The sequence below is a fragment of the Lemur catta genome, chromosome 2 (genome assembly GCF_020740605.2).
Source record: "Lemur catta isolate mLemCat1 chromosome 2, mLemCat1.pri, whole genome shotgun sequence".
Lineage (NCBI taxonomy): Eukaryota > Metazoa > Chordata > Mammalia > Primates > Lemuridae > Lemur > Lemur catta.
The window spans coordinates 120,907,388-120,925,438 of record NC_059129.1 but is presented as its reverse complement, the minus strand read 5'-3'; the positions used below and the strand labels follow the sequence as shown (position 1 = coordinate 120,925,438).

The 18,051-nt window shown below is 33.6% G+C and overlaps 1 protein-coding gene across 1 annotated transcript in view; it reads right to left on the bottom strand.

Annotated features, from left to right (window-relative positions):
* The window catches only part of EYA4 (EYA transcriptional coactivator and phosphatase 4), a 241,911-nt gene that overhangs the window by 45,757 nt on the left and 178,103 nt on the right, over window positions 1-18,051 (bottom strand). Inside the window, exons 6-10 of the mRNA XM_045544398.1 lie at window positions 11,483-11,575; window positions 7,039-7,105; window positions 5,716-5,858; window positions 5,434-5,577; window positions 3,641-3,720 (exon numbers count right to left, since the gene is read on the bottom strand). Coding sequence (XP_045400354.1) covers window positions 3,641-3,720; window positions 5,434-5,577; window positions 5,716-5,858; window positions 7,039-7,105; window positions 11,483-11,575 — 527 coding nt within the window. The remainder of the gene's footprint in view (window positions 1-3,640; window positions 3,721-5,433; window positions 5,578-5,715; window positions 5,859-7,038; window positions 7,106-11,482; window positions 11,576-18,051) is intronic.

Here is an 18,051-nt window from a genome sequence, read left to right as displayed (position 1 = left end):
TGGTTTTGTAAACCGGGTCCAGTGCACAAATTTTAATCTGCCTAAAAGTTGTATACACTTCACTTTCTTCCTGATAATTACTCACCCAAGGATTTACACCATCAGGACCTATATGCTTAAAGAGCAGAGAAGGAGGTGGAATCAGTTCTTATTCACAAAATCAGTTCTTATGCATCTTCCAACATCACTAGCAAGGAGTTGTGGTTGCCCCTCCCACCCTCCACCTAGACCTCAGTTTGCGTTTTTGTGATTTTTTCCCCCCTTCTAGGCTACCCTTGAGAACTTTGTTTTCTTGGAAGGTGGTAAAGAGTAAATAAAAGAAGATGAATAAGATTGTTTTTACCCAGCCTCTCACAAACTATGTGTCACCAGAGGCCTGGACTTAAAGTTTTCAGTGAGGTTTTCAAATATTTAGTTTCCCTCCTTTGTTACAGAGAAAAATTAATGCATTGGATCAACTCCTCTGACCTGGTTTTTATTAAAAAATATTAAAAACCTTAAAGTAATAAAAAGGATCCTCCAAAAATCCTTTTATATATTAAGATGATGAGTAAGGATCTGTTGTGATAAATGGTGTTTAATATATCTAGCATGTCTTAGCCCCAAATCTTATCAGTGACGACAAATCCTTGATCAGGGTTAAGGTACCCATTCACACCTAATGGGTGCAGTGTGCACTTTCTGGGGATGGGCATGCTTGTAGCTCTGACTCAGGAGGTGCAAAGGCAATGTATGTAACCAAAGTGTTTGTACCCCTGTAATATTCTGAAATGAAATAATAAAAAAAAAAGATCCCCTAATGAGACATGTTCTAAAGGGAACAAAAATCCACATTTGATGTGGTTTCCAAAAAAAGGAAATTCTCTCTATAAGTAAATATGTGTATTGTCAGAAAAGATGAAGTAATATAGCAGGAAGCTAAAATTCTATTAGTCTGTTAATTTCAGGACCTGATATTCTCCACTACTACCTCTGAGCCAAGAAAAAAAAACCACTCTTATCAACATTTGAACAAAGATCCTAGCAACACTTCCTTCTCAGAATAAAATAGTGATAGCAAACATTTACAAAGTGCTTACTTTGTGTCAAGACACTGTTCTAAGGGCTTAAATAGATTTATTCATTTAATCCTCACAACTTCCTATGTGATATTATTACTTTCATTTTACATGGAAGGGGATGAAGGCACAGAGTGGCTAAGTGATTTGCACAAGGTCACACAGATAGTAAGTTTCAGAGCTAGAATTTGAACCCAGAGAGCCTAACTCCAGCATCTTTGTGTTGATGCTCTCTGTTAGCCTGCTAATGCCCTCACAGGAAGATGAAGTTACAAACTAGAAAGGTCCAGGCTGCTAGCCTCTGGGGAATATAATGCCTTTTTGTACTCAAACGTATCTTAAAGATCTCCCCTTCTCTTCATTTCCACTATTGTCCCCTTGTCCAAGCTAACTTCACTTCCTGTTGCAGCCAATGGATTCGTTTTCTAATTTATCTCCTTGTTTCCATTTCTTGACTTTCTCCAAAGACCCTGAAGCCAGAGTAATCTTCTCAAAACATAAATTATATGATGTTATTCTCCTGCCCCAAATCCTTTAATAGCTTCCCACTGGGCTTGGAATAGAATCCAAATTCCTTATTGTGAACGACAGGGCCCTAGTGAGCAGGCCCTGCCTCTCTCTGCCAATACATGCTTCCCCACCTTCTCCGCCCCATAACCGACTAAACTCCAGCCTTCAAGTCCAAGGATACACGGAGGCTTCCACCCATCAGGGGTTTGCTGAACACCAATTTCTCTGCCTGAAACACCCTTGCCCTCATTTCTTTACCTAACGCGTAGGAGTCTTGGCCTAAATGTAGTTTCCATAGAGGAGCCTTCCACAAAACCTCTCCTGTTCAAAATTAGACATCTATTAATATCCTAATAAGCTCTTTTCTCTCTCTTTATGCTTTCTAATTCTATATTTATTTGTGTCGTTATGGTTTGCTGTTTGGTTCTTGCAGTGGGCTGTAAGCTCCATGAGGCAGGGATCAGATCCAGCCCTGCCTCCTTCATTATCCCCAGTACACAGACCAATTCCTAATACTTAACAGGCACTCAATAAACATTTGCTAAGAGAATAAACTGGCACTCAGACCATGGTCCAAAACACAGATTGCATTTTATGTCAGATCCACTGTATTTAAAATGCAATCTTCAGATATAATTGGATCTGTTTTAATGATTAAATCTTTATAAATAAATTTTCTTTTCCTTGATGAAGCTTTTCTTAATCCTCCCAGATAGAGCAAGGTAGTTCTTCTTTTATACTACCACTCTGCCTAAGTGTATATTTCTATTATTATATTCATTACAGCCTACTCTCTGGCCATATTATTTTCATGTCTGTTTCTGCATTTCTTCAGGAAGACTGTGTCCTCCTAAAGCGCAGGGAGCAAAGACTTACTATTTTTGACTCTTTGATGCCTACTCAAAACCCTAACATATAGCAAAGTGCTCAATAAATGTCAGCTGTATTGATAAATAAGTGAAATTAGGCTATCAAAAATTCTCAATTTTTAAAAATAAAACAGTGGCTTTGATGTTTGGTGTTTTAAGATACCATTTTTCTAACTAATGACAAATTATACTTTAATCCTAACAAAAATATTATTATTCTATATTATTTTAATAATCGCTATTTCCTTTCTGCCTTTTGCTATATCAGTAAAATTAAAAGAAGGCAATTAATAGAATTGCTTTTGTGAATCCAAAGAGCAAGTACTTGCGCGATAACTTATACTTCAGAATATGTAAAAGTCCAACAATTACATGAAAGTAAAATAGTGTATTGCAAGCCCAGAAATCAGCTACCCTTTAAGCTCAACTATTCTGAACATTGTTGAGATCAGGAAATAAGGGCAAAACATTCTGAAGTGTCAACATATATCACAAATTCATCTCAGAGCTGATTCAGTCATTCTGGAACATTCACTCTTGCTCCACACATAATTCTAACAAACTGGATTTTAAAACTCATAAAAATATTAAGAAAACATAATTATGAGAAGGACTAAGGACTACTAGAGGCAAGCACAGTGACAACAGCAAAAAGTTACAGCTGTCAGGAAAGTAGGAATCAAACATTTATTAAAAGAAATCATATAAGTAAAAAATGAAAAAAATTTAAAAAGCCAACAATAGTTATACAGGCATTTTGTTTAATAACAAGTGATACTTTTTAGGACTTAAAAATGTCATAAAATCTATAATACAATCCTGTGATTGATTTTAGTTCAATCTATTAATTAATATTTATAACTTTTATCAAGAAAAATAAAATTATTTTTTATCAAGAAAAATACAATTATATATTTCAAGACAACAGAAAGTATCCAATACATTTTGTAATTCCATGCCAAACCAACTATAGCTTAAATGTTTAAAGGACCAACCTTTAACACTCAAGAAATCTAAAACAGCCAGAATAATGCATATTCCAGGAAATCTTGGTAGCTAAATTTTTATTATCCTAAAATGCTATCTTAATTTTAAATAAAGAAATCTTATTCTGGGAGACTACACACTTACATGGGAACTTGAAAGTACTCTTCCAAATCTGAAATAGATATAAAAAGCTTAAAACACAAAAATCTACTATACCTGTTGTGAACCACTGAAATTCGTTGAATTGGAAACTGAATTATTTGCATAAATAGTAGATGATGGTGCAAAACTAGAACCTAGAGGTAAAGAACAAACTGCATTTAAAAAGTATTCCTTGTAATATGATAAAAATATTTCACTTTACAGAATTTGGTGAGAGAAATAAATTTTGCATTTTGCTGTGAAGACAGTGAAATTTGAAGTTGCGTGATTTATATAGAAAATGTGCTTAGCTGTATCCCTCCTGTAACAGCTGGTAAACCCTTTCCTATTGAATCTGTTGGGCTAAACAGAAGCATATGGGAAGAGTCTTCATCAGGACTGAGGCTAACATTTAAGGGTGAAGTGTCTAGTGGTGCAGGGGTACTCAAAGAATAAAATCATACACAGACTAAGACTACTTCCAGGAAATCACTGGAACTTTCAAATCATATCAACTGCATTTGTATCCAGAAACCACTGGAGTTAAACATTTGGATGGAGTTATTAGCATAGGAAATAAACACACAGAACCCACATAGACTTGATGCTTACAGCTCCCTTTACTTTTGTTCTTCTATGTCCTTTCTTTAGAACAAAAATAGCTTAAGAGCTCAGACTCAGGGAGAACTATTTATACTGCAAGAATCTAAGGTCTGAGGGCTTTCTAAGACTGTACTACAAGGTCTGTCATTTAATTATTTTTCAAATAAGGGTGAAAATGAGTGAGCTATCAGTTACAGATTTTTTTTTAAAAAATATGTCTTCATGGAATGTACTTGTCAAGGAGTAAAATGAAAGACTATTGAAGCAGCTAATTACTTGTTTTACCAAAGTGTTTTGAGTAGCAATATATCATGAGTCAATGCAACTTACCTGGCCTGGAATAGCCAATATGAAAGTGGTTGGGGGAAAAAATGAAAATGTCTCTATGCTCTCTGTAGCACTGCCAACTGAAACTGTATGGCTCTTTGTAGCTACAGCATGCATGCGAATATGTTTCTATCTACATTCCAGGAAAAAGGAGACCTTCAATTCTAGTAAAAAATGTCTAACTAATCATTTAATTTTAGTCAATTAGCCAAAATGTCAATACCAGTTGGTTCAAAGATGTTAATATAGCCCACAATTTGTGACTAACAATGTAGACAAAATGAGAGATAGGAACCAGCTTTTAAATGTTTTTACTATGTCACTAAAATTCTTTCAGCAACAATTGCCTAAAGATCAAACACAATTTTTAATAGAAGTCAAAAATAAGGAGAATTTAAAAATGATCCTATATGGAGGACTTGGGGGTTAAACATTATATAAATAGTCCTATTAAGAAATATGTAGGGGAGAGAGATTTTAGGAGTGAACAAAAATTCTTAATCAGTTAATGATAAATGAAACCTAGAAAAGAGCTAATTCGCTTTTAAATATCATCAACACAGCACTGCATACCTAAGGAATATTGAAAAGAAAATAACTCATTTGTGCTACGAATCTTTTAAATCACTTAAGTAGACACCAAACGTGTGCCTGACCTGGTCTCTGGCTTGCGGGTTGCTTTGCTTGGAGTTGGTTTCATACTGATGTTATGCAGCTTAAACTTAAGTATTTTAATTTGGTATGGGTCATGCTTCTTGATGTATATTTAATGATTTTCATCATGTTTCTGCCTAGTTATTTGTCTTTTCTTTAAAAACTGTGTGAGCTGTGATAAAGTCTAAAACTGTCTTCATGATCAGGTGTTCCTAGTCTGAAGCCAAGAAGCCTCATTCAAAGAATGAGCTCTCACATAACACATTTCATGGGTGGTTACTTACCTGGCATTTGGTAAGAATAGGGTGTCTGGCCTGGCTGTGGGGTAGAAAACCCTGGGCTGTAACTGAGGCAGCCACTCTGTAATGGGGACTGAGTTTGGGAAAGTCCACTCTCTGTCTTGATGGCTGGCAACATCACACCCAAATCTGTTTAGAAAATGCATGCACAAACCATTTAGTTAGTAAGGTGATCTTCCTTCTGAGCTGTAACCTGCATTAGAATATAAAACTACTAGCCAGCAGGATTACCTGCTTAGAACCAAACAAGGAGAAGACGTGAAATACCGTAAGTGGGCAGGCTGTAGGGCTGTCCTGTCTGTGAGTAGGCTGTGTAGACGGCTGGCTGCTGCATCCCCGAATACTGAGTCTGGCCCGCATAGGCAGACATTGTTTGAGCTGCTGGTGTAGAAAGAATGTGTGGATAGGGCCTAAATATCAGAAAAATAGCATTACTGTGGCAACAAAGACTGCATATTAATTCAGACAGCTTAGATTCAGTGAAACCCTATAATATCCAGGAAGTAATCCTCCTCTTTATCCACAATATAATTTTAACAATACAGGAAAGAACAAGACTCTGAATGTCTGGAGGCCAGGCTCTGCTACACACTAGTCCAGTGACCACGGACAAGTAATTTAAACTCCCTAAGTCTGTAAAATGAGAAATTTGGTTTAGATATTACATTAGGTGTCTCTTCCAGGTCTATAAGTCTTGATTACAACCGAAATAGCACTGCAATTTATGTGTAGAGGAGGAAAACTGAGCACAGGCCAGCTAATTATTATGGTCATGAGCATATTTACACTCATCACGAGTGACTTGATGCTACACAATAACTATGAAAGTCTATTTAAAAGCCCTACCAAGAATTTGAAATCTTAAAAAAATACAAAAATTAAAAAAAGTAGGGGGCTTTCTAAAAAGAAATAGAATGGCATTTCTTTCTTCATGCTACATTTTATATAGTGTACCCCATTCAATCTCCAGCCTATGTATACTTAACGATACTCTAGATGCTACAGAAATAACATACTATATTTAAATGTGTATGTATCAGAAATATAATATCTTGGCACATCTGGCTGATTCCAAACAAATTCAGATATATACCCAATATAGGTAAACTTGAGAAATGTCTACCACTGTCCTCAATAAGGTGACTACATTAGTTATAAAAACAATTAAGCATATTCTGCAAAAATATGTTTATTAGAACTTTAAATCCAAACAAAAAAATTCAATGATATAATGAAATGCTGATGTTTGGATAAAATGAAAACTCTTCAGGTTTTCTTTAAACTAGCCAGCATTTTTGAATTTGCATCTAGAAAACTAGTGAATTCTGATTTGAGCTTGATGTTTTCCTCAAGGACTCTAAGTCCAGATTGGAGGGAATTATCCAGATAAATGTGGGTATCTCTATTTCAGGTTTATACAGGATATTTACCTATATGTCTAATCTACCCAAGAATGTATCCAACTATCTATTTATAACACATGTATATAAATGTTTGCCAATTTTAAGTCGTTATATTATGTGGATACAGATTAATAAAGATAATTCTGGAAAATTGTTCTAACAAACAAAAAAGCTACTGACCACTTACTTGGAAGGATATAGCTGTGGGGAATACTGATGTGCTGATCTGGGGCTGTAGCCACTGCTTGTTATGACTGTAAGACACAAACACCAGTGCACAGCAGGTTGCTTCATGAATATATTTCACCAGGGTGTATACAACCATTCTGAAGAAATTACCATATTAAATACATGTTTCTAAAGAGAACCCGCTAACCTAAACACTTTCTCCTAATTAAACTACTTTGAGTTTTGTTCTAAAACCATGAGATGAACACTCCTCTCACAAATCATTCCCTCTATCACTCTTCCATTTTCTCAAGTCAGTAGCATGCTCTTAAGTATTAATATGCTATGAATAAATCTTTGATTATAGGCTAATTAGGCTTTCATGATGTAAACTTTTAAAAATTTTCAAACTTTACACATTTGAAATTCCACATATGATGGCAATATATATTGTTCTTCCTCCATCTGTATGCTAATGGAAATACAACACATATTAAGACAAATTTGATGTTCTAACCTTCATTTTCTAATTGTAAAATCCTATTGTATTCTATTTCCTTTCATTTTACCAATCAAACAAGTAGTTAAAAATGTGGAGTCCAAAATATTCTAGTAAGAATTGGAATATACACAGAAAGCATGGGTGATAATGTAACATTTTTCTAAAAAACACAATCACAAAATGCAGTAGCAATTATATTTGCAAATATATTTTGAACTATCAGAGACAATACTTTTCTGAGAAAAACTTAAAGGTGAAAGTCAGGTCCTATGAACAGTTCGTCCAAATATGCAGCCCCTAACTGGAATATATCCAAAAGTTTGGAAGTTTCTCTTTCCTTTAACCATCTGTCTTGACTAAGACAGATGTACTGCAAATATATGGACTCTAAAGTGTTGAGCCAGTCCCTTCAGAGCCAATCCACACTGAGCAAGGACACAGAGTGTCTTTATTAGGCCATCTGCTGTTCATTCACTTTTCAAAAAGATTAAAGTAGTACACAATGCAGTGCTGGAATTAGTTTAGTCTAATCAATCATAGTTATACTTCAAAGTACAATGTCCTTTCTAAGTTGTTCATAGTAATTCTGGAGCTAAACTTTTAGAATTGTAAAAGTGACAAATAGGTTTAGGTTGCTAACTATTTTATGAAACATGATATATTTCTATATCCAAATGCTATTAAGTACCCTTGTGATCTACTGCTTCAAAAACATGTAGAATTTAATGTGTTTAAAATGCTATATTGCCTGGAAATTCTAAGTATAGAAAGTATATTTTAGTTTTTATAGTAATAGTGTAGTCAGTATATTTTCAAGAATATTATGAATTAATTTTGAAAATCATCAAATCTGACTGAATAGTTATGTTCTAAATATTTTCAGCTTCAAATTTTAAATGAGTTTGCTATATATAGTTGAAAATAAATTGCCAAATAAACTATTAATTTCATATTTATTTATTAAAAACTTAAAGAATGTTTAGAACTTTCAAGTCAACTCTATGAAAACAGACTCTTTGTCCTACACCATGGGCACTAAGTGTACATCACATAACAACAGTGTTATTCCACAGGATATTCATTCTAATTTTTTGATTCACAATAATGAATACTCTATTTAGCAGAAATGCAGTTAAATGAGGCTTCATTCCAAGCTGTTTTGTCTTTTTTTTTTATGGACTTTCACTTTGGCATATTCAAGACTTGGGCTATACTAATCAGTTATTCTCAAGATTGTAAAATAGAAGTTTTTTCCAAAGAAACACTGAATAATGAAGCATTTACTACAGCAACTTTAAGACAAAGAGCAAAATTATATATTTCAGAAAAAATCTATACCCATGAACTCAATTCTAAATACATAGGCTGTACATAGGACTCAGCCCTCTAATGATGAATCTAGACATCATTAGAATAATGTGCCCACAACACTGAAAGGCTCAATTAATCTTTAAAGTTTCATGCTAATGTCTATAAGTTCATTTTCTAAATAGAATACAAAACCTTTGGCTCATAAAACTAAGAGGTTCACATAACGAATAAAAATTGGAGAGTTTATGCTTCTTTTGTTTACATTTTGTTCTAACTCATAAATTTGCAGATAACTGAAAAAAACAACAAAACTGGATTAAAGTGAGTTGTGACTATGTTAATAATCAAAGGACTGTTCCTACAAAGGGCAACCTGATCTCCACAATACTGCAACACCATACACAAATGTGGAAGACCTTCGTTTTATTCCCCATTGTCAATTAATCCTAAACAGTACCCAAAACACTCAACTCACTGTATTCCATCATTTCTTTATACAAAAAGTAAGCAAAACTGCTTGTTTTCAAAATGCCCTGAAAATTCTTTAAAGTACATTTTTAATGTCTATTGTCAGTTTCCCAGATGGTCTCAAAGTCATTTTAAGGTTTTATTCTTATTATTGTGACGTCTTAGATCAGTGACTCAATGGAATGAGAACTGGGAGCCCGGGGGGATTTTGTCTGCTAGGGGACACTTCAAATGTCTGGAGACATTTTTGGTTGTCACAACTAGGGCGTGATACTGGCATCGTAGGGTAGATGCAAAGAGGTTGCCAAGAGGCTGACAATGCAGAGGATAGCTCCCCTACAATAAAGAATTAGGCCAAATCTTTAACAGTGCTACAGTTAGGAATCCCGCCCCGGATCACTGCTGTAGAACAGAACTTTCCGTGTTGTTGAGAATGTTCTGTATCTGACTTGTCCAACATGGTAGCCACTAACCACGTGCAGCTGTTAAACACTTGAAAGGTAGAAAGTATAACTAGAAACAAATTTCTTAATTTTACCAAATTTTAATTAATTAAAATTTAAATAGCCACATATGGCTATGGGCTACTTTATTGGACAACACAGCCCTAGATGTTTCCTAAAACAAAACTGGGAAAATATCTACAAAGATAATATGAATGAATTTCAGACAGGATGATTGTTCACTCTTATTTCTTTTTCCCAATGGGGTATTATAGAAAGGACCCAGGGACTAATCATTAGGACACAGTTCTAGACTCTTTTACACCTATCTCTGACCAACTGTGAGGCCTTGACTCTGGGGCCTTAACCACCTTTAACTTACTTCTCTGTGTGCCTTGGTAAATCTTGTCTATAAAATGGATCAGAGAGCATTGAAATTCTTTCTGGAGCTTATATTCTATAGTTTTGTGAGTTTTTTTTTTCATTTAGCTTTCAATTAACTTGTATATCACTGAAGTATGTCAGCAATTACTTAATAATTCCATTCTTTTCCTTAAAAACTGGTTCATAGACATTTTCTTTGCAGAGAGTTTTATATAAGAGTTATGATAAGTGAGCAATACAGAACGCTAGAGTAAATGGGTATATCTATCTTCTGGGAAGCAGGTGAATTGCTAGAAAAGATGTAGTTTAGCCCATATGGCTCTATGTAAAGTTTATATACTATTATTTATTTGTTTGGTGTATTAATACTTATGTGAATACACATCAGCTGCTTCCAATCAGTGTGAACTAATAAAATTGGACCATCTGTATCTATAAAAATCAAATACACGCTATAGTGACATTATACTCAAAGGCATACCTCAAGTATTTTTACATAGAGCATACCCACATACGATCCTTATAACATGAGAACAGGGGTAAATGTAAAATATGTTAAAGTAGAATAACAGAACCAAGATTTCATTACCATAAATACTTTTCTAGGTTTAATGGTCATCTACCTGATATACACATTCCTCCTCAGGTTAAAAAAAAAATCCTTTCACCAGATAATAAGCCAAACAAAATATTGTAACTTAGAAAAAAATCTTTAAGTCAACTTAATTTGTGCCCTCTGTGCCCAGCTGGGAGTTATCAGGTATTAATATTTTAAAAGGATTGATGTTTAAAGAGATGCTATTGTTCTCTTTGAAGCGTACCAGTGCTCTCAGAGGCGAGGTTCTAATGCAACCAGCATGTGCTCTCCTGCAGCCCATTAACCTTTAAGACTTGTCACTCAGCTGCTTACACAGGAGTAGTTTTTTAAACCCAGAGCGGAAACAAGGTTATTTAGAAGGAATCAAATGGATAGTTTTACATCTCAAATGTTGGACAGAAGGCAGTTTTCATGTAATTTAAAGGGTAGGTTGAAGGAACAAGGTCGGCTATTACAACCTAATTATTAAATTGATTAGACACTGTACAAAATAATTTCAAAGGAAGCCAGCTCTGCTTATCTCTAATAAGGAAGCCCTGGGACTTTCTCTGTCAACTGAAACTCCAGAAAAATGATTCAAAATATAATTTCTAAAAACACATTTTTGTGACAATTAGGCTGCAAAAAATGAGTTTATCACTAACTTTATGCAGATCAAAGTTCTAACGATTCTGATGTTTATGCTGCTTATTCATAAGGAGGGGAATGTGTAAGCACCCCCATGTGTATGTAAGGACACACGAGCTAAAGGCTTTACCTGACCCAGTAAAAGTGTCAAGCGCTCCATCTCCAGTCGTGGTTGTGGTTTCACTGCTGTTCAAGGGCTCTGTTTTGACTGCAAGAAGAGACACTATGTAGAAGAATAAGTACATGTGAGTTTTACTTCTAAATGTATATCAAAGACCCTGACTGTTCTACTAGTGATTTTTCTAGCTACCATGGGCATGCAAGAGAAAACTTGAGAAGCTGATGAGGAGAGTTTTGTTAATTTAGCTCCTAAATGGGCATGCATTTATAGAGGACTTAATCTCAGATCTTCTGGCTAAGCTAATTCTCTCGAATCTGACTTTTAAAGGCAGTCAACCTTAAAAAATGAAACAGCAGTACACATATTACATTTTTAACTCACCTAAGCACACTCTAACATAGACAGAAAAAAAGGAATCATCAGTCAGTCTTCAGCACATTTAATCCAAATCATAACAAAGAGATTTACTAGCTTATATTTGTTTTCTTTCCAGGGAGATATTTTTTAAAAAAACAAGAGTACGATGAAGGCATACACAAATACAGAAACCATGGGCCTATTCCCATGAGTGAAAAATGAATTTTTAAAATTCATTAATAAATTTTCTACTGTAGAATGACTAAAGAGCCATAGGGTGTTGGGCTTTTTATTTTAATGGTATAACAATTTTAATGTGTTATAAAGATAAGCACAGAATAAGAGATGACTTCTATGGTTAGTATATCTTTTTAAAAAAATTGTTTATTTTTAATTATTATGGGTACATAATAGTTGTATACATTTATAAGGTACATGTGATGTTTTGATACAGGCATACAATGTGTAATAATCAAATCAGGATAATTGGACTATCTATTACCTCAGGCATTTGTCATTTCTTTGTGTTAGGAACATTCCTATTCCACTCTTTTAGCTATTTTTAAGTATACCATAACTTACTGTTCACTATAGTCACTTTGTTATGCTATATTATCTAACTATATTTTTGCATCCATTAACCATCCCACTTTATCCCCCCTCCCCACTATCCTTCCCAGCCTCTGGTAACCATCATTCTACTGTCTCCATGAGATCAAGTGTTTTAATATTTAGCTCCCACATGTGAGTGAGAACGTGTGAGATTTGTCTGAGCAGCAAGCATAGCTTTTGAAAACTTTTTTAATATGTTATTTCTACTTTGAAGTGGCATATTTTGGCAAAATCCTTACGTGGCATGAAGTAGCCTGGCACACATTACTGTCATTATTAGATACAACAAGGGGCAGGGAGGCAGTGGTAAAGCTTCTACCCATTTGGTCACACCATATTTTCCCTTTGTTGGCAAACTTTTACCACATATATCACAGTAGCAAGGAAATGAATGAAATTATTTTCTACTTAACACCTCTTGTGTTTTCTGGTCATAAATGAAATGAACGATACAGTGAAATAACTCAGAAGCAAGCAGAAAACTATTAAGAAGAAAGCTGAAGACTAGCCAACTATGAACAAATATGGCCAAAAGGAATAGTGGGGTCATAGGGAACCCCCCAACTAAGCAAGTCAGTAATGTTATTCTGTTAGAAAAGTAATTAATTCGTGAAAAAACATGCAGTAATAGTTACGTTCTTTCCACATGAACAGAACGGAGCAGACCCTCAGTGAGCTCTGGGTTAATTTAGTATTCATGATTTAATAATAACACGACAATTTGCTGGAAGATTCATAAAAGAAATGTAAAAGTGGGAAAGAGGAAGTAAAGAAACTTGGATTACTTATCCTAGCAAAAGGGAAAAATAAGCTTGACCTATCTTTCAATAGCAACAATGATCTAAGGTGTAGTGTCTAATGAGTAATGGTAAATTATATAGTATATTGGTAGTTACTACTTAGCAGTAATTTGCACAGTGGCCTATATTATTATTATATCTGATCAATAACTAAACTTATCAGTGCAAAATTATTTTACTACTTTTTTATTTACTACTACAGAATTATTTATTATTTATTGAGAGCTTACTGTGTGCTAGAGGATGTACATTTAGCTAATATTTAAAACAATCCTGATGGATATAAATCACTATATTTGTTTTATATACAAGGAAACTAAAGTTTAAAGAGCCTGTTTGGGTTCCAATGCAGACGATGACAGGGCTAAGATTTGAACTCAGGTGCTTTTAGCTTTTCCTCCATAACAGGCTGCCTTCAGGTATGAATGTGGCTTATGTTCATGACAACAAGAGGCAGCAAGTTTGAAAGCCGCTAACAATAACAACACACATTTAAAAGGCACTTAATACATTCCAGGCACTGTTCTTGTGTTTTACAGGTATTCAGTCATTTACTTCTCACAACAGTCAGTAGATAATATTATCATCTTCATTTTTTGGATGAGGAAACTGAGGCACAAAAAGGTTAAATAACTTGCCTGTAGTCACAGAACTGGTATTTGAGACCAGGTCGTATGAAACATGTTTAGAATCCAAACAATAAACCATACTGCCTCTCAGGCAGCACTAACTAAGCAAGAATTTCTTTCATCTGTATAAAGATAATCCAGAGTATAATCTAGATGGGTATAAAGGGTACGTTTCTGTGATGCAATGTCCACTTTTGACTTTTGATGTTTAGGACAAAAAGGCATAGTCTAAAACCTTTAGCAAAACTAAGGCAATGGACAGTTTCTTGGAACTTCCAATTGTGGCTAAGTTCCTATTTAAACATGTCTACATGTAAGCACAATATTTGTAAAGTAGATTTATTATACTGATAGTAATATATATTTTGCTTGTGAAGGCGGGCAATATGAGGGGTGTGTCTAACAAAGCTGCTCTAGAAGTCAGACAGGAAGATTAGTTTTGTTATTTTGGATTCCAACTTTGCGACTTGATTTTAAAAACTTAGCATTGGTTTTGATCAGAGTCTCCTCAATTTGAAAGTTGCAGAAGGAGAAAGAAGAGGGAGGGAGAGAATTTTTGGTCTCCTTCACTATACTGGAAACGTCTCATTAAAACTGTAAAGGTCTGCATTTAGTCAAAGACAAAGAAGGCTCATTTTACTAAGAAAAGACATTCCTAGAAAGTATATGAAGAGAGCAATAAAAAGCAAGATGTGTTACGTGCACTAAAATGCATGGATTTTAGGCAATAATTCAACAAAACGGGTGCTAACATTTGGGGGAAAATGACACACATTAATGTAAAACTGTTTTTCGTATTCAGTTAAGGGTGGAACAAAAGTGAAAAGGGAAAAGAAATTATTTAACCTGTCACAGAAAACAAATTACTTTCACATTAAGAAAGCATCAACAAACATCTCTTGAGCTCCCAGTTAAAATGGCAGGTTATTTTGGCTTGATTCTTTTTAAAGAAAAGAGTAACACTAGGTAATATAAATAATTTGAATTTTTCAGCAATAGAAAGCTCAAATAGAGAAGTGAAATGGACACTCCTTACATTATTAGTTTATTTATTAAAAATATGTCAGAATACAAAGAAGTTGTACTTGATATTCGTGTAATGGGTAACTAGCATAAAGTAAACATTACATAATAATTATAGATAAAGCTTGGAATGGAATTTATTTTCATTGAAGCTCCAAATAAATTTGAAATGTATTCTATTTTCTTTTATCTTGCTTTTGTTTCTGCACTTTAATTTAGATATACTATATGCTTTTCTAGTGGCAGGAAGCTTTTTATTTCATTAAATATGTGCAAGGCACTATTGGAATGATTTTCATTAATAAGACAAATCTAGTCTTCCTACTATTTTTCTAAAACTTGTAAAAATCTTCATTCCAAATGATTATAAGTGTATATCATTGACATGTTCACATGCATTTTTAAAACTATGTTTTGTTTTTCTTAAATTAACATGGAGTTCAAACAGGGCTTTTTACTTATTTTCAGGACAGTGTCCAAAATCATTACATGCTATAAAATGGAAGCAAAATCCTTCTATAGGAGAAAAGCACCGTATTTCTCAACAAAATTCCAACTTAAACATCAAATGTTTTGATTTCAAAACCAAAAAGCACATTTTAACATCTTAGTTGAAGAGTTTTGTGAGTTTATTATTCTATATGCTCAAAATAACTGAGTCAGGGTTCATTTTCCTAAAAGTGTGATAAAATAACTTTATACAGCACTTTGTACAGAACCATTATGTTACGAAATATTTGCATGGTCAGGTCCTCCTCCCCATTAATTGTCTACTTGCAATTTGGATGCTTTTTATAGTGCTAAATAGTAAAACTAAAAAAATAAAAAATATATATAGATAGATGATTGGATTTTCTACTTTTTAGCTTGAAAAATAATTCCTATGTACAGACTAAATCAAGGTCACCGTGATTATTGTCAGGTGTCAGTTATGGCTACTACATCACTGATTTCCTTTCTTCACATACCAATCTTCATCCCTACCCTATACACTGATTTTCAAAGCAAACTTAATCTTGTCCCCTTAAATTATCTTTAGAATTTAAGTATGATATTAAGGTATATTAATTACTTTTGAAGAAAGACTGTTTTATTACAATATCTCAAAGGTTATATTTATTTGTTTTAGTATCAGGCTTATTCTTGAAAGGTGACCCAAGTAATTTACATTTTACATTTCATCTTCAGAAATCTGTATTTAAACTGGTGTCCATTTAAAAGACTACATATACGTAATTCTGCATACGCTTCTTTCTGAACTACAAAATCACAAGTAGAGACTTTTGACACTAGTTTCTACAAAGAATTTCAGGATGAGTTAGATCAGGAAAGTTACAACTGATGACACTGCAGGGAAGCAATTATATTACCTACTGGTTTTAATAATCGGTGTAGCCTATGATTTATGCTTGTCTGAATCAATATATTCACTCAAAAACCTATGAGTACCAAGTGTCTTCATTCCTAACTATCCATAAAGTAATTTCTTAATATAATTATATGAAGCAATTTATGACTTTTATTCTAAAAAAAAAAATCTACAAAGAATAGAGCCACCTTAGTAGCTGGCTCCACTGCAAAATATATAACATTCAGAAACACATTTGTTATATGTGAGTCAATCATCTCTCTATTAAAAATTCTGGAAGATTCTTTTCTATAATATATAGATTTCAAATATAGAAAACACAATAAAGCTGATCAGAATGTCTGATTTTGGTTCCCCTAAACCTTTTCTTTGAAGTTTTTACTTAATCTCCATGTAGAATCAAATATTCCCTCCCTCTGCTGTGCATCCACCTTGAACACATTATGGCATTCATTATTTTCATGCCTGTTTTGCTCTGCTAAACTTCTGGGCCCTGGATGGCCAGTATCGTGTTCTTTAGGTCAATGGGTTCCCATTTCCTAGCATAGAACCTGGCATATAATAGGAACTTGATACATTTTAATTAAATGAGAAAGTGAAAATTCATTCTTTTTGACCCTGCCCTATGCTCTCCCACTAGATTTAAGTATTTCTGTATAAAAAGTGTAGTTAATCATGAATCCTAACACCATTAAGCAAATTAGAATCTGGAATTACCTATATCTGGAAGTAACTTTTCATATGATCGGCATGCATTTATACATGTACAACATACTTCATGTATATGCACATAAATCTATATCAGGGGTCATGCCAAATCTGACCCATGGCCTGTTTTTGTATGGTCCGTAATCTAAGAATTGTTTTTACCACTTAAATAGCTGAAAAATACCAAAAGAATAACATTTTGTGACATGAAAATTTCAATGAAATTTAAATTTCAGTGTTAATAAATCCACCTTATTTAAACACAGCCACAATAATTTGTTTAGGTATCTATGGCTGCTTTTGTACAATAGCAAAACTGAATAGTTACAACAGATATTATATGGCCTGCAAAGCCTGATCCCTGATTTATTAGCTAAGGTATGACTGCACTTATTCCATTTTTACATTTTATATTTTAACCATTTTACAAGTGATAAAAATTTGAAAGGAAAACTCAGGTTTCAATACAAATCTGTAGATGTAATTACATAATTAGGATTAAGGTGATGAAACACTTTAAATTACTTTAAGGAATAATACACCATACTTCAATAGCACTAACATAGTATGATAGACTCTTAAGGTGATACTATCAACTTATATTAAAAAAATAACCAAAATTACCTTTTTGAACATTCAAGTTAATGGGAAGATCTGGAAAAGCCATTAAATTAGTTCTTAGCTTTGCCTTTTGTTTTATTATAATAATTTTACAAAGTGATCCTATTTCAACAATAAAACCCAGAATTAAAACTGAAATAGTTTATTCCCAATAGGAGAGATTATGCAATAAATTTATTTTGTGTGATAAACACCTAGTATAAAAAGTCATTAAAATTCATTAAAAATTTCATATACTGTGCCACCAGGACTATATCATTAATAATCAAAGTATACCTAATGTTTTGTTACTAAAAGTTTGCCTTCTTTGCCCCAGTTCACATATTTCTAATTCCAAAAGAATGTGTTATCTAATCAAATATTGGAGAGTCTTTTAACACAATGCATGTTTTCATTTTCCTTAAAAAGCTGTTGCTTAATTATTACTATTAATTAAAACAAGGACGATACACTGATATT